Source organism: Danio rerio, chromosome 5 (genome assembly GCF_052040795.2).
Source record: "Danio rerio strain M-AB ecotype USA chromosome 5, GRCz13ab, whole genome shotgun sequence".
In the NCBI taxonomy this organism is placed as follows: Eukaryota; Metazoa; Chordata; class Actinopteri; order Cypriniformes; family Danionidae; genus Danio; species Danio rerio.
Window position 1 is genome coordinate 32,486,826 of NC_141025.1, and position 23,791 is coordinate 32,510,616.

The following is a 23,791-nucleotide window of genomic DNA, read 5'->3' on the forward strand; positions in this document are numbered from 1 at the left end:
GCTTTACTAGCCATATTTATAACAACAGTGTGAACGGCTTTTAAAAAAATTAGATCTGAGAAAAAAATATCAGAGTTGAGCAGTAAGCCTTGCAATGTTAACGTTTTGACCAGTTTTTTTTTTTTTTTTTGGTAAAATTTGTGTTCCTGGCACTAAGAAATTAAGAAAATTAGTTTTTTTTTTCATTCCAATGAGAACTGTAGTGAAAGGGCTGGAGCCGTGAGGGCAAGAGGCAGGTGGCATGAGCGCTAACAACCATCACCTGTACACACCACCGGTCAATGTGTCTCAAGAAGAAGCTCTGAATGATCTTAAAAGGAGTAGATACTGCAGTGGAAGAGGATAGAGAACCAGGCCTGGACATTTGTGTTTGGTTTTGCTTTTAGTTTGACGGTAGTCTCTGAGAAGAGCAGCCACCTGTTTGTTTTGGTTTCACTTTAATAACATTATTTAAAAGTGTGTAGGTTTTCCTCCTCCTCCTTCCGGATGGCCAGGGAGCTATGGGCAGACTCATTACAATAACAAATTTAAAAAAGGTCAACAAGGCAGTACAATACCCGTTAATGAGTTAAGAACAATAGGCTATAGATAAAATGCAAAACTATTAAAAAATGTATATACATTTGAATGTTCAGTATGACAGTTCTAGTTGTTAGAGACAAAATGTCAAATATTAAAAAAAAGGAGTCCTGGAAGAGTACATATTCCCCAATTTACCCAAAGGCTCTAATTTATTTATCTTTTTGAACTTTAAAACTAATTTGGCTGAGTATTCTTTAAAAATTACAGTATTTAAGTACATTAGATGGCAGCACTGTGGCGCAGTGGACAGCACAATCACCCACAGCAAGAATGTCGCTGGTTCGAGCCCCAGCTGGGTCAGTTCTGTGTGGAGTTTGCATGTTCTCCCCGTGTTCGCGTGGGTTTTCTCCGTAGTTCAAAGATATGCGATACAGGTGAATATGATATATGCTAAATTGGCCGTAGTGTATGTGAGTGTGTGCAAGAGTGTGTGGGTGTTTCCCAGTGTTGGGTTGCGGCTAGAAGGGCATCCACTGCGTGATAAGTGACACATGCTTGATAAGTTTGTGGTTTATTCCGCTGTGGCGACCCCTAATTCATAAAGGGACTAAGTAAAAAAAAAAAATGAATGAACGAATAAAGATACATTAGACATTTAAATAAGGCATAGACTAAAGCTGAGGTGTTTCTTTGACTTGAATATTTTACAATTTATAGATATTTTTAAACATTTTTGGAGGGAGTGGACACTTGAAGTGATTACTTTTATTTATTTAGTTTTTTTTTAATAATTTTTGGAAAACAGTGTTTTGTATGTTTATGTCTTTATGTCCAGTTGTTGTTCTCACTATGTGAGTTTTTTTCGTGTGGCACTGAGGACTATGACTGCAAACCATATCTGCCTTCGGGCATAAATAAAGTAACCTAACCTAACCTAACCAAACCTAACATAGATGAACTTGGCAAAACAACATGAAAATAATAGTCATTTTAAAGAACTGGGTCATCTTGCTTTATTATTTTAAAATATTTATAAATGCTTTGTAAAAATATTTTTTCTTTGAGATCAGCACAGCAATAAACCTGCTCTTTATGGTTCGTCACCGCTAGAGCTCGCTATTACTCCAAACACCACGTGTTTTTATCCTGCACTTCAGGCCAGTTGCCACTCTTGCCCCAGAGGTGTTTCACTGTTAAATTAGCCCATTCATTAAAGCCATTAACAATACTTTACCATCGCCAAAGTATTTCTTCATACTGTGGTGATTACCTCAGCTAAAGAAATCTGTGATTTCATACACGTAGAATAAAACCTGCTTTCTTATTTCTTTAACTGCCTGCTCTACCAAATGATTGACCATGTTTTGACTGTTCTAAATAATGACTGTTAAAGTAATTTAAAGAATGACTTTTTAAATAATGGTTTTCACGCATTGTTGTTTTACAAAAAAATAAAAAATAAAAAAATAAAGCAAACATAATCCTGTGGCACTACTGCACATGATTTTAATAATAATAATAATAATAATAATAATAATAATAATAATTCCTTACATTAATATAGCGCTTTAGACACTCAATGCGCTTTACGCAATGGGGGTAATCTTGTTTATTTTGGTTTTATTAAGGTAAAAAAACAAGATAACATGTTTAATGAAAATCTGAAATATTTTATTGCATACTTCAAAAAAATAAAGGTGATTTAGTGTTCAAAAATGTTTTATTCTGAATATATTTTAAATAAATGCTCATATTTTCAGATTTTTCATAAGTCCGGTACTTTTACCATAAACTGACATATCAACCACTTGGTACAGGTTGATATTTTAGAAATTATGGCATGTTTTGAAAGAAGATGCATTAAGTGTTTTAACTAGCGACATTAGGAGTTAAGAAATGCAATCCATGCAATCTTGGTGGGGCAGTTAAATGGTAAAATAGTATTTTACTAGTATTTTCTATTTTAATTTATTAGGGGTTAATTGTGCATTTGATTTTCTGTGTGCCATGGCTAAATTGTATGAAACCGTATACTTTACATTTAACAATACGATAGACTTGTTAGAGCTACATTACATACATTTATTTGCTCCAGTTTCCGGCAGCTTTCTTTGAGATTGTTCATCCTCGGTGCTGGCCTCCTTTATCTCTGTAGTATCGCGCAGACCCATTTAATGCTGTTTTAGCGCTTTTCTTCTTTCTTTTGTCACTTGCTCATTGAGTTGTCAGTTGTGAGACTCCTCCTCTAGCGTGTATGATTGGTGCAGTCCGATGTCACTCTTCATGAAGCCCGGGCTCTGATTGGACGGGGGCGTGACTGTAGTAGGCGGGGTTTACAGCTGTCAGTCCCGTTGGAGTGAAGCCGTGCAGTTCACCGCGCGAGTGGACAAGTGGAAACAATTGGCTTCAAACACGGATTCGGTAGTGGGAAAAACATCTGTCTAGTACTAAAGGATACAACTGAAACGCTTCACATGGGGAGTTAAAGAGCAAGATGACGTGTATGCGTTACACTATGTTACTGTTCTCAGTTTGGGAGTTACTGTTGTTTGGATACACAGCTGGTTTGTCCGCGAGCGATGAGAGGAGACTCCCGCGTGCCGTGCTGGATGAGACGCTGGAGGCGACCACCATCCCAAACCACTTACAGGAGGACGACAGGGACTCCAGGTTTTCACCTTTTACCCCTGTAATGACCATTTCGAATAGGGACTTCAGGACTACTGGAAACACTAATCAAGTACAGTCTGACTGGCTGACCACCACCACCACCCCCATAACCACGGCTGAGCTAATGACCAAAACAATGAACCCGACCTCCGAAGGCAGTAAAGTCAAAGAAAACTCCACATTATCCACAACACTCAACACTACAGCAAAGCCCACTTCTTCCTCTCCAATAAATGACACAAAAAACACAACACCACCTGCACTGGATACTTCAAACAGTACACGGACAGTGAAAAGCACCTCAAATCCTCCTGTTGTGACCACTGAGAAAGGTATGCTCATTTCACATTCTCTTCAATGTTATGAGGTGGGGATCAGCCTGCAAGTTAAAATGCATGTTTTCCAAATTGTTCATTCCAATTGGACAGCCTAAAAGGAGGCTGTTTAGTGTGTGTGTCCTTGAATTTCTTTCCCAGCCTCTGCAAAACAAATTTTCTGGGGTTGCAAGAGGTTTGCACCTGCACAAGCATTTCTCATGCACTTCATTCATCATTTTACCTTCATAACAACATGCAGACTTTCACGCTGTTTCTGCGTCTTCATAGGTCACAGGGTGCAGTGGAGTGAAAACATATACATAGTAGTGCATTTCCTCCAGAAAATCAGTTTTAAAAAAAACTAGTACTGTCTTTGTTCTGAGACACTCCTTTGTCTCACTTCTCTTTGTAGGTCTTTTGATAGTGCTGGTAATTCAGCCATTTTATTATCTAATCCTTCTCACAAACCTCGTTGAATGTGAATCTGCTGTGAATCTAAAGGACATTTGAGATCAGGCCATTTGCGCAGAGACAACCTTCTTAATTGCTTTAATGTGATTAATTACCATCTGGCTGCCAAAAGAGGAAAACAATCATAAATCTTAAACCCCTTACTCGTTTATCTCGAGTTACGTGATGCCAAGGCGGCTTGGCAAATAAGAATGATTAATTTTCTTTAAGGTTAGATCTAGTGTAGTATCAGTTACCTTTATGTCTACTTTATATTTGTAATAGAGTGGCGCATCTGTCTGTCTGATTCATAATCTATCATCTTGACATTTTCTTACTTGAAAAGGGGTAAGAAATTCTTCTTGTTGAAAATATTCAATTCTCTCACTGAGAACTTGGACAAATTCAGTGACAGCAGTGGGATGAAATGCAGTTTCAAGAAATGCGAACAAGCCATATGAGGCATAGTCAAAGGTTCAGTTAAGACTGAATGTGATCTGCAGCCCCTCTGGAGTTGGTTGGAAGTGACTGCACTGCAGGGAGAGACAGGTGTTTGGGATTACAGTAAATAAAAACCATCTTATTCTTTGTATAGCAACTCAAAGGTGATTGGCTCTGTGTCTGTTTCGGATTTGTTTCAGGATTTTATTACTCCAGGTCTAAAATTACTTCTGCATAAAAGTAAATATGTTACAATAAACCCATATATGTTAAGTTGAACCTATTAAACTTTATGTACCTTTATATATATATTTATTTTCAAAAATAATCTGGTTTAAGAGGCTGTCTGGTGAAATAGCTTGTCTTACATCTCTAGTGTTTTAAGTTTAGCGCTGTTTCTTCAGACATCAATGACATCATTTCTAGGGTAAGAGGTGTCACTTTTGACCCCAGTAACATCTTATTAAAAAAGCATAATGTCAAATTTTGACCATAAATATTCAGGTTCATTCAATGTGATGTTCATTCAATGTGATGTAAAAATATATTGAGATGACGGCATATTACCATCCTTTGGATTTGGTTCTGGCAACTTCTCTTTCTGATCTACGGTTTGTGCATGTTTAATATTAGCAGTGGTATGGGGAACCTTAAAACGCTCACCCCATTCTGTCACAAAATGATTTCAGACTCAGAAATAACACCTACATAAAAATGTTGTAAAACCTACTATCAGAACGATACACCTTATGTTGAGCTTCATTATGCCTTTAATGCAAATGATGACTACTACCCAAAATACAATTAGATTTTTTTCTTTCTACAAATATTGGGATGTTTTTTTCTTCTTCTTTTTTATTTTATTGTGATCCTGCATACATAGTGACCATTATTAAATATATTAGACTAATGCAGCATCTTTTGGACACATGCACTGGCAATTTTCTAATTTCAACAAAATTACAAAGTCTTCTAATACTTTTCAACTCTGAGTATCTTTTTTTGTGTTTTTATTTTTATTAAATACAAGCTGTGGGAAATATCTTTCATAATTAGGCTGTTTTTTTTAACAATTTAAACAGTGAACCTCAGGATGAGTAGCTCTATTTTAGTGCTCTTGTCTTTTTCTCAGTTTTCATATTCCATCTAGTGATGTGATGTGTCTGTGATCCTGAATATTTTTTTCCTAATTGGCTCTTTGTTTTCAAACTCAAAGTGGTTTCAGTTTAATAGGTTGCAGGCTTGGTAGCAAGCAGGTCACTGGTTCAAGTCTTGGCTGGACCAGAAGTTTTTTTTTCTGTGTGGTGTTTGCATTTTCTCTTTATGTCTGCATGGCTTTCCTCTAGGTGCTCATTTGTGATATATGGGAATTGGTTAAACTACATTGGGTGTAGTGTAGGGCTGTGCAATATGACAATATACAGTATATCGTAATGACAAAATAATATCAGGGGCGATGCAGTGGCGTAGTAGGTAGTGCTGTCGCCTCACAGCAAGAAGGTCGCTGATTTGAGCCTTGGCTGGGTCACTTGGCGTTTCTGTGTGGAGTTTGCATGTTCTGCCCACGTTCGCGTGGGCTTCCTCCGGGTGCTCCGGTTTTCCCCGAAGACATGTCGTACAGGTGAATTGGGTAGGCTAAATTGTCCATAGTGTATGTGTGTGAATGAGTGTGTATGTGGATGTTTCCCAGGGATGGGTTGCGGCTGGAAGGGTATCCTCTGTGTAAAAATGTGCTGGATAAGTTGGCGACCCCGGATAAATAAAGGGACTAAGCCGAAAAGAAAATGAATAAATAATTAATTGAATGAATGAAAAAGTCTATCATTCATTTTATACTGTATTGTTGATTTTATTATTGCAAAATACATTGTTTATGGTAATATTCTTTCATCATGATGACCAATCTGGATGCAGGCAGAATTGTAAATATCAGCATGGTGAAAAAGGTGCGAGCTTAAAAGTACAGGGTTTACATTTTGCACATTATTTTAAAATATATAAAGTTTCGTGCTGGGCCTGCAATAATTATTATTTTTAAAAGTGTTTTATATTTCATTAATATTTATTTATATTTCTTCAAACATTTGCCCAGATGTTTTACATACAGTTAGAAAATAATCATATACGAATGAGTGCATATATACTGTAAGCATATACTTTAAAATGTCAAATAGATATTAGATGACTTGTATCGTGATATGGGATTTTTGTAACATTGCACAGCCCTACTGTAGTGTGTAAATGGGAGTGTATGTTTTTTACAACACTGAGAATTGTACTTATGTTATGTTAAAATATATGTTAAATATGTTAATTTAATTAAAAAAAAAATGCAGCTCAGTTGTTTTATTCATTAACTCCACTTAAAATTGAATGATTCTAACTTTAGATTTGAATGCATTATTACACATAAACTAAAAAATAGATTTCTTAAGATTTCCTACGATTAATAAATGCATTTGTAGTTGTCATTACATTACATTGACTTTATGTAACAAAATAAAGCGGATAACTTTGAATGTTGTAGACCAGATTAACAAAGTTTAGAAAATCACCTAATAAGTCTTAAAGCATTTGGTGCTGTAATAAACAGTAAGTCACTGTCAACACAGCAGTTTTAATTTTCTTTAATGACACTCTGAAAGTTTAAATAATAAATAATTATTAACTTTGTTTTGAAGTGCCCATGACATCAAAATTGATGAATGAGTGATCATTCATTACATTGTCATAATATATTGAATTATTGATTATCAGCATATGTCTAGATGATACATAATTAATGATATTGAAATAAACAAATACTGTGCTGTTTTTTTTTTACCTCTTAAGGCCCAATGTGTGTTTTTTTACATGCATTTTTTTATTTCTCTTTGCTATTTGGGCTTATTGTAACCTAATTAGAATAGAAATCCAAGTATCATCCTTTGAACTGATGTTCTTTTAGAGAGAAAAGATATCCATATGTGTACTCATGGTCCGAATTTACATAAAACACTTTTTCCAAATTTTTTAATGCATAGATTTTTTTTTAACTTGCTTTGACTATCAGAGAGTAAAAACAACATTTTTTCCCCCCATTTTGGACGGTTAAAAATGGGGTGTGGGACATTTCATATGCTGCAAAACAGTTGCAGGATTACACTGTATGTCTGTAACAAAACATAAAACATTCTAAGTATTTTAAATAGCCACTTAAGAGCTAAAATGTGTTGTCCACGTACATTATGTGGACACTTAAGCCTTGGGAGGTTAATGCTACAGGTTCATTTTTGTCTTCCAGGAGTTGATAACATTTCATTACAGTTAAATTCTCTTTTTTACTTTGAAGGACACAGTGGTGTATAATAGACAAGTAATGATGTTCCTGTATGGATAAAAGTGTAAAAGACAAAAAGCGCTTTTCGAGACATTAATGTATTCTGTATCTTTTGTCACAGTCACATTATGACTTTCAATTACTATAATTACTATGATTTGCAGAACATAGGTATGCTTTGTACGGGAATGACTGAGCGTGACTAGTAAAAATCTTGCTTGCTTTATTACAGCACCACTACATATACTATATATAGAATACAGAACCATACATATATAAAATAGAGAAATGAGTGTGTATGATATGTTATTTTTCTTAATGGATTTGCTCTTCAGTGTTTGGATTTTCAGCAGTAAAATTTAAACCACACTGAACTGAACTAAACGGAACTTTAACTGTGAAAATTGGACTGACACAGTTTCAGTTGACTAGAACGTCTATGTTAGGCTGCACTGACACAATCTACATTAGAAAAGCACTATAGATATAAAGATGCATTGAATTGAATGTCTGATTTTACTTTTAATACAGCCCACACTTCTTTGAACAGTCTACTTCTGTTCTATTCTGTTTTCCGTTTTTGGAATGAGTGTTAGTAAATGATGACAAAATTTACATTTTTGTATGAATGTTCCTTTTAGGTACAGTAAATACAAGAATGCCTTTCATGAGCAGATATTATAATTAAACGTTGCTTTTAAATCTCACAGCTGTGTTATGTAGGCCTGTTTAACAGTGCAGAGTTACTCATAGACAAAACTTGGACTTTAAGTATTTGACCAGACAGAATCTTTTATTTGCACGATTTCCACCTTCAGTGACTCCTGCAGCTTGATGTTTTCATTGCAGTGCAGTCAGGGAAAATCATTTTCCACTGATGTTTGTTCAAGCTGCGATGGCTGTGGATTAGGCCTTTTGCCATATGCAAGCTGTGATAATCAAGAGCGCATATCAGAAACATTCAAAATAAAGCAAAATGTACACTGAAGTTCCTTTTTGGAGATGAGGCTGGTTTAGTACTGAACTGACTGTGGAATGTGACAAACCTGCTGGCAAATTTCTAAATTTCAAAACCAATTGCTAACAGATGTGTTAATAGGAATAGACCCTGAACCATCGTACCTGTGATTCAGAGTTGTACTGTAGTTCATATTGCATGTCATATTGTGCTCTGCGTGTGAGCAGCGTGTGGCTTATTAAAAACACATTTCAGACAAGGACAGTGAAAGTCATTTCATAAATCCTCTGCTCTGCAGGACACACACAGACTCACATGATGGCTGTTTTTCAGCTTCTGCACTGTCCTTGCTCAGCAGTTTCATGAACCATTTTGAAGTGTTATGTGCTTATACGCAGATATTATAGACCTTATATGTCTTCAGAATTGTGTTAGTTTCCCTTACAGTAGCTGACTGGCCATAATGAACTGCATTTGCTAGACAAAATTGTCGCTGTGGTTTAAAATTGAAAGCGTCCACATCATACTCTGAAGAGAATACTAGCCTGGGTTTGGCTGTTGGAAAATTTTGTAAGTCTATTGACTTTAAACTTCAAACAGTGTGTTTGATCTCTCAAATACACACTGTCCAACTGAAATGAGCCATGGTGTTGCAGTATGTTGTTTGTAATAGGGGTCTGTTTCTTCGAATATGCAAATTGCCTGTAAGGGCAATTAATTTAGTTTTCTAATGTGCTGCCGTGTAGCACATATTGATTTACACATTATGTGTGGATTCCAAACGAGGAGTTTTATAAAAGCACTGCTCTGCTAATGCTTCCACTGCCATTCTTAATAGAGCTCCGGGCCTACAAACACCCTAAATCCAGTTCTTTTGTCAGCAGTAGACACTTCTAGACTTAGCACGGATTTATTTTTCTGGCTGATTAGAAACTCTGGGTGCCCTAGAGCTGCACTACACAGATAACTGCCCTTCTGCTTGTGTTTGATAGCCAAGCTCCCAATATCCTCCCCTCAACTATTTAAAAGTCAAATACTCAATAAATTTATAATGTACTGCCATGTATATCAGCATTATATTTGTACTACCTGTTATGTATGCAAAATCTACTGTATACCAACTTTTTTTTGCCTATAGTCATTCTATTCTATTCTATTCAGTCTGTCTGTCTGTCTGTCTGTCTATCTATCTATCTATCCATCTATCCATCTAATAGGAATCAGATATCTGCTTGTCTTCATCCAACAGTCTGCTCACCCGCACATTAAGTGCTCTGATGAAATTGTAGAATGTCAGTTTGTGGACTTAGAGCAGGAACAAAGAGCAAGAGCGAGAACATCAGCATATGGTTAACTTGGTGTGCGTTTACAGTTTTCATAATGTGTGCATGTGACTGTACTGATACCACACCCAATCTTCTAGATAATCCAGTTCTTTAGAAAATTATTTTTAGGACAGGTTTATACTTGTCTGTCATTTCTTATTACTAACCAGTAAACCTTATTATAGTACACTCACTGTAAGAGTCTGTAGAATAACAAAAGGTACTGGCAGTTTATTATCAAATTTGTAATGTCATTTGCAACACCAATACAGGCATATAACTCTTCAAACTATTAAAAATGTCAATAAAAGTCACTTTTTCAAACTTTTCCAAAAAAATTGTTGGAAAGACCAAGGACCCATATTACATTTCAAAAGCATTAATAAAAGTAAAAAACATGAACCACAAAATAAAAATGCTAAAACTTTAATTTACAGAAATTAGCAGTGTAACTTGGCTACTGACAATGTGTGTAAACATGAATCTGTTAGATCACATTTTAATAGATTAATAATAAACTATTTTTAATTGGACAGTTATTTTTTTTTTTGCTCATATGTTTTGTTTCATCAATTTTATTTTAATGGTCACCTGTACCGCATGTCTTTGGACTGTGGGGGAAACCGGTCCACCCGGAGGAAACCCACGCAAACGCAGGGACAACATACAAACTCCACATAGAAACGCCAACTGACCCAGCCGAGGCTTGAACCAGCGACCTTCTTGCTGTGAGGCGACAACACTACCTACTGCGCCACTGCGTTCCTGGAGAGACTCAACAATTAATAAAAATAAACGTTTACAAAATATTTTAATACTGTCGAAAATCTTGATCACAATATATATACTGTACATCCATGCCTAATATCCGAGAGTAAAATTTTTTCTAAAAATTGGTAAAATATTGGTGTCTGTGATGCAGCAAGTACAGAGATTGTTGTGTACACCATGCATGCCAACATTTGTCTCTAAAAAATTGGGAGAGTGGAGGGTGGGGAAGGGGGTGAAATTATGTGAGTTTTATGGGAGAAAAAACAAAATGGGTCAGTGGCAGGAGATGTCTGAAATACGGGAGACTCCTGGGAAAAACAGGAGTGTTGGCAGGTGCAACACCATGATTTTGTATAAATTCACTTTAATGTGTGATATGACTAAAAATGGTCATAAACAAATATTTTCTCATTTTATAAGAGTAGTGGCTTGGATCCGGAAACAGTATTCTATACATCACGGCTTAACAAACCGATAGAAATGCCTGATGTGAAGTTGCTGATCCTAAACAATTAAACCATAAAATGCTTATTTTTAAACCCATTTGAGTTGTTGTTGTTTTTTTTAAATCTGTTAGATTAGGTTATAAACATTCTTCAATATTCAAATATTGTTTGATAACCATGTGTGCTTTGCTTACTGTATATTCTGTGCACTTCATTTGTTTGCACTTTTAAGTCTCACATTTTTGGTTGCTGAAATGTATTCATCAGATTATCGTTTTGATTGAGCAGTATTTTTTTTGTTTTCACACTGAACATGTGACCGTATGATAGCATTCATGTCTTCTGCTTCTCTCAGTGAGGGTGAAGCCAGAACTCTCACACACTCCATGGTGCCACACAATCTGGCATGTGGGTGGCAATGCAGGGTGACAGCAGCCCTATCACACATGACACCATGCCGCTCACCCTGAGGGTCAGTGTGTCGTCCCATTGGCGTGTTAATGTTACATAAGTGTCCTGTACATTTCTTGCATAACACAGCCAAAGCTGATGAATCTAGTTGTAAGAATTTGCCCAAACATGTTATGATTATGTTTCACATTCCTGCTTATCACAAGGAAGTGTTCAGCTTTTTTGAAAATTGTCAATGTGATGAGTAATGTGTTTAATGTCTGCATTTTTGCATTAAAGGCACCTAAAATGTTGAAACTTTAAGCGACTACCACATTATAGACTAATCATGTAGTAATATTGATTATGGATACAAACTAGACTTGGAGATATGTGACTTTGATTTATGCAAAACTCCTAAAATGTATCCATAATTTCACATTTTGGGGCTCTATTTTAACAATCTAGGCGCAAAGTCTAAAGCGCTGAGTGCAAACTCATTAAGGGCATGTCCAAATCCACGTTTGCTATTTTAAGGACGAAAAAGCCCTCTGCACCACTTCGCATAGTCTAGCAGGGTTGTGCTTATAAGAAAACGGTGTTGTACGCATGCTGAAGACATCCATTAGCCTACATGTTTAATTTTGTTTGTTAAGTGCAAAATATTTCTAAATTCAGTTCTCATTTCCAGCAAATGAATAAATGAATAATAATATCGAAGTGTGGTCAAAAAGTTAAATCCAAACACATGTCCTATTCTTGTGCCCCATATGGTCCAAAACACGACAGGTGGACAAAATCTAAACTTGTTTTTAATAAAACAAATGTAAATATGCATATAATAAATAATATTAATAATAATATTAACAGGGTGTCATGGTGGATAGCATGATCGCCTCACTGCAAGAATGTCGCTGGTTTGAGTGCTCCATTTTCCCCCACAAGTCCAAAGACATGTGGTATATGTGAATTGGGTAACTAAATTGTCCGTAGTGTATGTGTGTGAATGGGAGTGTATGAATGTTTCTCAGTGACGGGTTGCAGCTGGAAGACCATCCGCTGTGTAAAACATGCTAGATAACCATCATCAAATTTTCAGATGTCACCACAGTAATTAGTCTAATCAGCAACAATGCCAGGGAGGAGATACAGCATCTGGCCACTTATAATCTGCTCCCTAACACCAACAAGACCAAGGAGCTCATTGTGGACTTCAGGAAGGGATGAACAAGCTCACATGATCCCATCGACATCAATGGGATGGCCGATGAGCGCGTCTCATCCTTCAAGTTCCTGGGGACCCACACCTCAAAGGACCTTTCCTGGACCACTAACACCTCCAGGTCAAGAAGGCTCACCAGCGCCTATTTTTCTTAAGGCAATTTAAGAAGAACCAGCTTTTATCAGCTGTCTTGGTGAACGTCTACCGCTGCACAATAGAAAGCATCCTGACCAACTGCGTCACAGTCTGGTATTGAAGCTGCTCTGTTGCTGGGCGTAAGGCACTGCAGCGGGTGGTGAAAACGCATGGTGCCCAACGCATCACAGGGAAAACACTACCAGCAATAGAGGACAACCAGAAGAAACACTGTCTGCGCCGAGCATGCAGTATTCTTAAGGATTCCTCTCACCCTGCTCACAGACTGTTTTCTCTCCTGCCTTCCAGCATGCGCTTCAGACTCCCCCGGACAAAAAACAGCAGATTGAGACAGATTAAAACAGCTTTTTCCTCAGAGCTGTCTCCCTTCTGAACTCTGCCCCTCACTGACTCTTTTGCCCCCTAATACACCCCCCACTCACCTCTAACTTATACTCCTCACAATCACTGCACTATTTAACATTTGCACATTTAAAATCTGCACATATTCATTGCACTGATTCACTTATTTGCACTGTACATACCCACTGCACATGGACAATTGTAATTATGTACACACCCACTGCACATATACATTTGCAATTATGTTTATCTATCTGCACACTTCTGATTATTAATAGCAATCTGTACATATTTTCATTTATTTTAAATCTCTGTTCATAGCTAATACAACCTGTATATAATGTTGATAGTTCATCCATACCTGTATCCTGCACTTGCTGCTATTGCAATGCTGGTTAAACCTAAAGTGCATTTCGTTCCCTTGTATTTGTACATGTGTAATGACAATAAAGTTGAATCTAATCTAATGTAATAAGTTGGCGGTTCATTTCGCTGTTGCGACCCTAGATTAATAAAGGGACTAAGCCAAAAAGAAAATAAATGAATGAATGATATATTAATATTATACAAAAGCAAATTGAATGAATAAACTGAAAATGCCCTGGAAATGAAAAAGGCATGGAGGCAGTGGTTTTTATGTTTATGTAGAAAATAATCATTTTTGTAAATTATCCTTCATCCTGTGTGTATTAAGCAATGTGTACATGTTTAAGGCACACAAATACCGCGCTTTGCGCTGGACTTTAGACCTGCTTTCAGTTGGTAAACAGCTTTCTTGACTGGCACACCCATGAGTGCACAAAGTGGTGCAAAAGAATTTGCTATTTAAGCAGAGTAGCGCAAAATGTGAAAATAAGGGTTGTGCTGGTTGCAAAATAGCAACAAATCACACAAAAGCGTCTTGCACCTTATTGATAGGGCCCTAAAACAGCAACAACACAGACACACACACACACACACACAAACACCGTAGAATTGAATTTATTAGCTTTTAGGTCTGGTCGGAACCGGGTGCAAGCCAATGTGAGGCAACAACACAATTGGGTTATGTCGCAACTAGTTGTTTGGTATCGACTTGGTGTTTACTGGCCTTAAAAGTACAGTAAAGAGCATGGCAGATTTCTTGTTACAATATAACATACTGACCAAAATGAGACAGTGAGGTACCTAGAGATCTTAATACAAAATTAGTTACAGACTTTAGAATGATTGTGTCTTTTTGAGTTGAAAATGAACTGCATGTGTCATAAAATATGCATATTACTGCTTCCAACAGCTAAAGCAGCTATAAAACATTGTAAATAGAACTTAAAAACTGTGAAATTGCTAAATTATTGATGGGAGCACCAGTATCAGAAAGTTCAACAAGTTTTTTAATTTTCTTACTTATTTTGATATCTTCTCAAAAAAATCATTGTAGATACAACAGTTAATTTCTAAGTAAAATATACTAGCAAGTTCAAACTTTAATTTTAATATATCACAATAAAATCTTCAAGAAGCAATACAGGAATAAAATAACATTGCAAGCAAATGTTCCCATTGAGCCCATATTGAGAAAACAACTGTGGGTAAAAAACAAGTGGAATCGTTTCTACAGTTTGTGCTGGTCTCAGTTTATTCCTTTTATTTTTTGCTTGCTTTCTGAAGTACACAGCGTTATGTGAATTAGCACAGCTGATAACTTTATTTGCCCTCTTTTTGTCAGCTCATCGATCAAGACGAGTCTTTAGCTGTGTTCATTCACTCAACTTTCATTTTGCATTCTAGAGCTGAACTGCAGTCATGATGAGTTTAAACATGGTTACAGGATGTGTGAACCTTTGAACCTACTCAATATTCTTTTTGAGGTAGAGTAAAAAAGGGGAACATGCTGAAGGTAAATTTAGGTCAATTCTTCCTGTCCTATAAGGTTTGTAGTCATTCAGCAAAAGCTTTAATCCTTATTCAAGCAGAACAAAGCTTTGACCTTTACATGTTTGTGTAAAGAAAGCCGATCGCTCATTGTCAGGTGTCTTGAGCTGACATCATTTCCTGCACTCTCAATAGATACTCAATAAGGGAGGATCACCTTGTCCTGCCACAAACACTCAAAAAGTCTTGTCTCAGCACGTTTATGATTGTGTAAAAACAGAAGGAAAGACTACATGCTCTTCCTATGTTTTTCCAAAGAATCATCACATTCAGACATTTTCAAAGATATATGACTTTCAATTTGATTAAATCTGTAACTTTTCTATGTTATTGAAAGAGTCATTTAGGCTACAAGGCTGTGTTTGATCAATTAAGACATTTGATCAAATATTCATAGGATTGTTTGTTATAGAAGTTGCAGTTTCAATTATCATCAAATTTGAATGTAACGCCTTCCACAGTAACGCGTTACTGTATTCTAATTACATTTTTGGGGAACTAAATAATGTAACGAATTACATTTTAAAGTTATGTAATTTGATTACAATTAACAAAATCAGTGTAATTGCATTAGTTACAGTATGTTACAAATATAGATTTTAGAAAACAACATTTGCTTTTTAATCATGTTTTCCGCTGCAACATATGCAACTTTGCTAATGAGCGTTCACTTTAAATGGCTTGAGAACACAAGCTGAAATGGATGCTGACGAGAGTGGCTGCGTAAGTTGAAATACAGGCATTACTTTGATTTCATTGACCATAAAAAAAAACAAAAATATTACGGTGAAATGTGGGTGTTCCCGGGGTCTCAAAAAGTCTTAAACTGTCTTAAATTTCCAAAACAAAATTTCAGGCCTTAAAAAGTCTTAAATTCATTGAAATTTTGACTTGTAGTTTTTAAATATTTGCAAACAGGTATTTTTTTCCTTTGTCCATTAAATGCTAGGTAATCTGTCAAACATGCATCCAATCAGCAACAATCCATCTCAATAAAATTTAAATCAATTCAACAAAACTCTATTTATAACTCTATTTACCAATATGGTTTAATTATCGTCCTTACAATAGTGTTTGTTTAAAAGTTCTCTGTGTATTTATAGTCTATATAAAGATACTGACCTGAACAGACTATTGTGCGTACATTTAGTTTAATTTAGATTTTAAAGATTTTTATGTGAAATGCATATCAATACAACTAGGGTTTGCTTGTTTTGACAATTTATTTAAACCTTGTGGCTTAGAAATAACGTATAATATATAGTTTAATAAAAGCCTTTTATAAGTCTGAAATTTAATTCATAATGGTCTTCAAAATGTCTTTGAAAGTCTTAAATTTGACTTTAGAAACTGGACATGGCATGGTTTCTGCAGTTTTCAAAGAATTTCGACTGCTATTAACTCTACTAGTAACTTGTTCAAGCACTTGAACAGAAAGCTAAAAGTGGGAATGAATCTGGCTAAAAGTGTGGAGCTTTGTGGTTGGAGAGATGCAAAGTCAATTGCCCCTTTTACACACATAGACCTTTCTAGAAAAGTACCGGCAATTTTCCAGAAAGGGATCATGTGTGAACAGACCCTTTTTGAAAATACCAGTAAATTATTTTTGCCAATTTTCCAGAAAGAGAAATTGTAACATTACCCGTAATTTGCAGGAATGCTGCTCTGTGTGAAAACAGACGAAAAATTGCAGGAAAGTGTGTTTATGTTTAGAATGTGCGCTGAAGTGAGACATCTAATCCAGCCATTCAGAACATTTAGATGCATTCACATCCGTGCTGTTTATGAAAATAAAAGCCTTTTAATACGTTTTCAGACACATTTAGCTGCTAGATGTTAGTCACATAATGTTTCCATGTTCATTATTAATGCTAACTGTGTAAAAAAATTATCAATAAAATGCTTATGATAATCCGCCATTTGTTTACCTTCAAGCTCTGCTTCAGTTGCGTGTGCACGTGAAGAAGTGCTTTGGTGAGCGCAAGCATACACACATATTATGTACATCTCAACATGCAAAAGTGTTTCTCCAAAAGCCTGACCTCATCTATGTTTAAAAAAACAAGCGCAGCCGTTTAGAGCTGATTTCTGGTTAACGATGTCAGAATATACCGGTATATTGGAATAAATGTGTGTATGTTCTTTTCCAGAAAAATTCCGGAACATCCTTGCCTGTGTGAACAGCACTTTTTTTAATTTACCGGTAAAGTCGTTCTGGAAATATTCCGGATATTTTCCGGTTTCACTGTGTGAAAGGGGCTAATGAGATAACCGTATAGGACTAGCTTGGCATACTTATAGAGATGGTCCTAAGTTTGATTGGATGATTGATGTGATAGCTAATAATGAATCCAACTGCTTGAACTGCTTTCAAAATTAGTTTATAGAACTTTACCTATTTGTCTATAGTTTTATACCTATATTTATTTATTTACTTATTTTTTTAAAATGTTTAGATTCGTTTCATGCTGTCAATAGGTTCTATTTGCGTTATAGTACTATAGATCTGATTGTACTTGCTTAACTTAATTTTTTTTTAGGATGCTTTTTAAAGGATCAAAATGTAGAACAGCATTTATTGGAAATCTTTTTTACCAATGTAAAAGTCTTTACTGTCAATTTTGATCAATTTGCTGCATCCTTGCATTAGTGCTAACAAAGTTATACTAACCCTAATCTTTTGACCGGTAGTGTATACGCGCTTCTATGAAATGATGCCTGCTCTCAAGGGACTGCGAGAAGTAGGCTAGGAGTGAGTCCTGTAAGACGATACGAGTCTGATAAGATGCATTCATGTATTTGTTCCATTAAGAGAAGGTTTTCTTTTTGACTTTGTCTGACAGAGCTCTCCTATTGTGTAATCTGATCTTCAGCAAGGTCACCTCTGATTCAGATCAGATTGCCCCCAGTCAGCGAAGGGAACTGTACACGCTGAGAGCTTCTGCTAAATATATCACAGCGCTCCATTTCCCTCACTGCGTCAGTGCACATGTGTATACGTGTGTGTTTTTCTCCTGTTCACACTTGCAGGTCCGATGGGAGGTCACTGTAAAACAATGACACACAGCAGGAACGGTCCTCTCTGGATTTACGCATGCAATATGTTAAACATTTTGAAGAAATGGGACCGTTCTGAATTTAGCACCTACCAGATGTGCTCCCTTATGGATGGGTGCTATTTTAACACTTCAAAATACAGTTCATGATGTTTTACTAGCAATCCAAGGCTTGCCTTTAGCATTTTGTCAGAGACGGTACAAAGAAATGACTACAATCTGTCATTTCTTTCTTGTTTTTCCTATTTTGTCTCTCTGAAACTGTCATCAATGCAAATTACAGCTACTGTGCTTTTTATTCATGCAATCATTCTTTTTCTTTTCGGCTTAGTCCCTTTATTTATCTGGAGTCGGCAGAGCGGAATGAACCACCAACTTATCACCAACAGAAATGCCAGCTGACCCAGCCGAGGCTTGAACCAACGACCTTCTTGCTATGAGGCGACAGCACTACCTACTGCGCCACAGCATTGCCCTACTGTGCTTTTCCTCTGGGATAAAGCACCTGCACTTGTTTTACCCAGATGCACTATATTTGAACACTGCATGTGTGTGATGCAGTTTGGAATTAGATAAATGCACCAATATTACAGCGCAGTCGGATGAATGCTGCTTTAATAAGAAGGCTTCTTTGTTCTGCTGAGTTTTTGGCTTCTGGGAGCAAATAATTTCGCTGACAGCCTCTCGGTGACCTCTGTAATATTGCTGATGTTATTAGATGTGTGACGTTACTGCTGCTGTAGGTGCTGGAGGCTTTTGAGTTACTGAGTATGCTGTTTTTAACAACAAAAAACAGTTTACAGGGGTGTTGACGTGCACGAGAGAGGACAGTTTGTACTATTGTCTGATAACAGGACAGGCCAGGCTCATGTCCTCTCTAAATTCTACAAAACATTCCTTGAAACAGTCCTTGAAGGCAGTGGCCAAGAACACACTGTTTTCATCAAGCTGATGTATTTCAGTGAGATCACAGTGAGGTACAGGACAGTCGCCCCACTGGTTATCAAGTGTGCACTTTCCGTATCATTTCCATTAGGTGCAGTTGTTAAATCATAATGTTGCGGTTTTGCTCATAACAGCTTTTTCAGGGAGATTTCAGCTCAAAATTTTCAGGCCCTGTGCTATTCCCCCTACTGCGATAGCATTGGAAAGTGGCAACCTGCAGCTTTGAATAAATTCACACTTTCTTTGTGCTCACGTTATGGTGAAAATGATTCTCAATGTGTGGAGAACCAAACGCGATTGTGCTTTACTGTGACCTCTTACTGATTGAATCTCTAACTGAAAGTCCTACTGTAAGAGTTACTGGGTGAAAAAGTTATGAATATACTGTAGCAACAATTATATTTTACCTTATTTTACACTGTGTAGCAGTAGGGATGCAACCTAGGTCATGTAAAGTTGTCCTCCTGATACTTGTATTTTCCACAGCAGTGTTTGATGGTCTTTGAATATTGTACAAAAGTACAGTTCATTAAATAATTCATTTTCCTTTAGCTTAGTCTCTTATTTATAAGGGGTTGCCACAGTGGAATGAACTGCCAACTATTCCAGCATGTGTTTTTTGCAGCAGATTCCTTCCCAGCCACAACCCAGTACTGGAAAACACCCATACACTATTACATTCACACACACATACACACATTACGGCCAACTTTTTTTTACGCAATTCACCCATAGTGCAGGTCTTTGAACCTGGAGGAAATCCACGCGAACACGGGGAGAACATGCAAACTCCACCCAGAAATACCAACTGGCTCAAACCAGCCACCTTTTTGCTGTGAGACGACAGTGCTAACCACTGAGCCACCGTGCTGCCTAATAAGACAGTTTTTAAAAACTTTTAATACTTAGATTAATATTACTTATGTAGTGTGATTCTTGAACAATGAACAATGAAATTAGATTGTAGCTAGTAGTCCACTTGGAATTAAACAACTGTATGCTGTTTAAATCTAGTAAGCAACACAATAACATTATTATTTTCATTATAGTTTGTCTTTTGTTGTTGCTTTTTATCTAAACGACGCTAGCAATAAACTTTAAACACGGTTATGAATTTCTATGGAGAAGGAACAGAGTTTGACTAAATGTTGAGGACCGCTTTCAAGCAAATAGTTTCAGTTCTTGATTTTGTATTTGCTTTTTAAGTCTGAAGTCACACATCACAGTTCCTGGGTGCTAAACAAATAATACTAATATATGTTCATTGTGTTCTGTAGAACTATACAATATTATAACAATTGTGTTGTTTATCCATGCCAAATCTCAAATGGCTAGTCAGTGATTCCGCTTTTAGAAATTATTGGTGAAATCATTATTGGTTTCAGCAATACAGCAACTCCAGAGACTGCTGTTTACAGCATGATTTTGTAAAGGCTTATGTCAAATAAGTGCAGAGTGGTCATAAATGACGCAAATTCAAATGAGTGAGGGATTGGACCCATAAACTGTATAACATGCCTTACAACTTCAAAAGCAGATAGAAACCAACATGAATGATCTTTGAAACTTCCCCTTTTCAGTTCCACAGAGCAAAAGTCACACAGGTTTGGAACAACATCATAGTGTGTAAATTATGACGATAGATACATGCTGATAGTTGGCAATGTATGAAGACCAAGACCATTGGAACATGGACAAGCCAGTGAAACATAAGAAACTCAACTTATTTAATACACTTTTGATCACCGATTTTTCTCCCTTAGAACTTCTTTTTGCATCAACTAAGACCAATGCAAACACTTAGTTTTACTGCTCCGATTTATATAATTTGTTAACATCTTCCTCTATTGTCTATAAAATATTAGGTATGTTTGACAATGGGCCATTGAATTGTTCATTCATTAATTTTCTTTCAGCTCAGTACCTTTATTAATCTGGGGTCGCCACATCAGAATGAAGCGGTGTGTGAACATAGCAGATGTCCTTCCAGCTGCATCCCATTAATGGGAAACACCCATACACACTCATTCACACTCGTACAATATGTCATTAAAAACTGCCAATTTAGTTCAGTTCACCTATACACGTCTGTGGACTGTGGAGGAAACCAGACCACCTGGAAGTCAACACACGCCAACATGGGGGAGAACATGCAATCTCTACATAGAAATGCCAACTGGCCCAGCCGGGATTCGAAGCAGCGATGTTCTTGCTATAAGGCGACAGTGCTAACCACTGAGCCAGGTGATGGCTTACATCTCAAGTGTGTGTTATTTTCTAATAATTTTTAAAATATTCTTTTACAATGGACCAGAGTCAACAGTTAAACTTAAACTACGTTTACCACACATTTTTCAGATGCTGTATTTCAAGACATTTGTCACATTTTTGTCTGAAGAACAAGTGCATTCTTTTGAGTGTGAACAAAGGAGTATTAGCTTAGTTACAAGCCCTGCCAATCATCTTGTCACATCTTTCACATCTCTTTCAAATGTAATTGTCTACCATATTGGAGCAGCAGCACAATAATCTGCCATCCGTTGGTCGTTTATGCAGAGAAATCTCCTCATTTGTTTGCACAATTATGCATTCAGAAGTTAATGACCAAGCACATTTTTATAAAAGGTCACATTGTTATTGCAGATGAAATATAATGGGGAAAGCGTAAAAAATAAATGTTTTATCTCAGGACCGGAGTGGGACTCCTTTTTAGCCCCGAAGTTTCAAGCCTTAGACCGGCCCATCTCAGTTCACGACTGACTATTAAAATAAGGTAATTTCCAATTCAGTTTCTAAGGACACTGTCACGTCTTTTTTCAAGAAAACAGCTGCTTTAGAACTTCAAATTTTCAGCAACCCTAACAGTATTATATGTCTTAACAATAAAAAATGAAAAAATTCAGATGAGATTTGAACGCGGGTCGTCCGTGTCTTAATTTAACGTGCTAACCACTACACCACAGTGGCACCGTTAATTTGATAAGGATGGAAAGAAAAACAAATATAGCACTATGACCTGCATATGACCAGATTTCTGATCAAGTTATGTCAGATTTATTAATGTAGTGAATCATCTGATTTTCATTGAGCAGGTGTAATATTAATCAATATTATTTTTCAAATTCTTACATTCACTAAGGTGCCGCTGTTTAGAGTCGAATGATGATAGTTACATCATTAATAATCTGCAGGCTGCATTTTGTTTATGGGGATGCGAGAAAAAAAATAAAAAGAGCGGAGCTGCGGCAAAATAATGAATAAAAAGAGTGAGGCTATGGTCAAATAAATAAATAAATGAAAAAAAGTGCAACTGCTGAGAGTGCAAGCAGCTAGGGACACCGGCCCTCGTGGCCAAAAAACGGACCGGCCCACCGGGAATTCTCCTGGTTCTCCTGATTAGCCAATCCGGGCCTGTTTTATCTGTTAGGTTAAGTAATGTGAATTAACAATCATTCAAACATCTTCACCAAAGCCTCTCCACTTAATCATTGGACTTGCATGGCTGCCACATTTGTAGTTTGTTAACACATTTTATCAATGTTTGTAATTCCAATAGAATTTACATCCATCATGCAATGTATTGTGAGCAATAATAGTGGTTGGAGTACACACTGATATGCACTTTAAATTTCTACCAGTAATAGTCGACCATCTGGGTAACTTTGGGAATACTCATTTCAACATAGTGTGATTTGGGACATACTAATTCTATTTTCAAATACTATTTAGGAGGCATGACTAGTTTCCTACGCATTTCATCCAGAGCCTTCTGTTTTGTTTCAGTTTGACAATTTAGTGAAATCACTGAAATGATCATGGTAATATGGAAGTGTCATGCAGTAAAGACCTGCCTGGCACTATTTTAGCTGTGTCGTTCCCCAAAAATAATCGCATACTTTAGAATGTTCATCAGCCAATCAGAATCATGCATTCAACAGCACCGTAGTATAAAGTCATCTACTTCTTTAAAGCATCGCTAACAAGTTGTCAATCTCTCTTTTCTCTTGCACACAGGATTGCAGTGCAACTGTAGTACTGAGGGTTCAGTGGACCCGTATACCTGTGACTCGGTCACAAGTCAGTGTGTGTGCATAATTGGATACACTGGTCAACGTTGTGATGAATGTGAGGATGAGTATTTTACCAATGGGACCAACGGCTGCCAGCCATGTGATTGTCACTCCTATGGAGCCGTGAGTGGACTCTGCAATAGGTGAGTGTCTGATACCAATAATATGACCCTCAGCTTTCATGATGACTTGGTTTGACAGAATCTTGGGTTTGACTAAAAGTTTTTATTAGGATTTTAGGACAGTTTAGGGCAATCTTGACTTTGAAGTCAAACAGCTATTTGTGTGGTATTGTTTTTTTTTTTTATTCCTTGTGTCTGCCTTATTCTGGCTCATAGTCTACAGCTGTACTGTACTGTTTGTCTTATGTGTGACCTTAATTTGACATATGCATAAACAAAGTGAGCAGGCATAAAGAAATGGCTCTCTGCACTGCCGTAGAGTAGCTGCTGGATTTTCCCTCGCCCTCAACGTTGT

At 36.7% G+C, this 23,791-nt stretch overlaps 2 protein-coding genes across 5 annotated transcripts in view; one reads left to right on the forward strand and one right to left on the reverse strand.

The window, feature by feature from the left end:
- p2rx1 (purinergic receptor P2X, ligand-gated ion channel, 1) overlaps nucleotides 1-2,769 on the reverse strand; it is a 38,525-nt gene extending 35,756 nt beyond the window's left edge. Inside the window, 1 exon segment of the mRNA NM_001441444.1 lies at nucleotides 2,603-2,769. Coding sequence (NP_001428373.1) covers nucleotides 2,603-2,604 — 2 coding nt within the window. The 5' untranslated portion in view covers nucleotides 2,605-2,769.
- A 121-nt stretch (nucleotides 2,770-2,890) lies between these two features.
- Nucleotides 2,891-23,791, forward strand: part of si:dkey-220k22.1 — a 108,314-nt gene continuing 87,413 nt past the window's right edge. For all 4 annotated transcript variants that reach the window (XR_015491296.1, XR_015491295.1, XM_087253582.1 and 1 more), the window contains exons 1-2: nucleotides 2,891-3,524; nucleotides 23,259-23,457. Coding sequence is in view for 1 of the 4 variants with exons in the window: in XM_087253581.1 (XP_087109707.1) it covers nucleotides 3,017-3,524; nucleotides 23,259-23,457 (707 nt within the window). In the remaining 3 variants the exon portion in view is untranslated. The remainder of the gene's footprint in view (nucleotides 3,525-23,258; nucleotides 23,458-23,791) is intronic.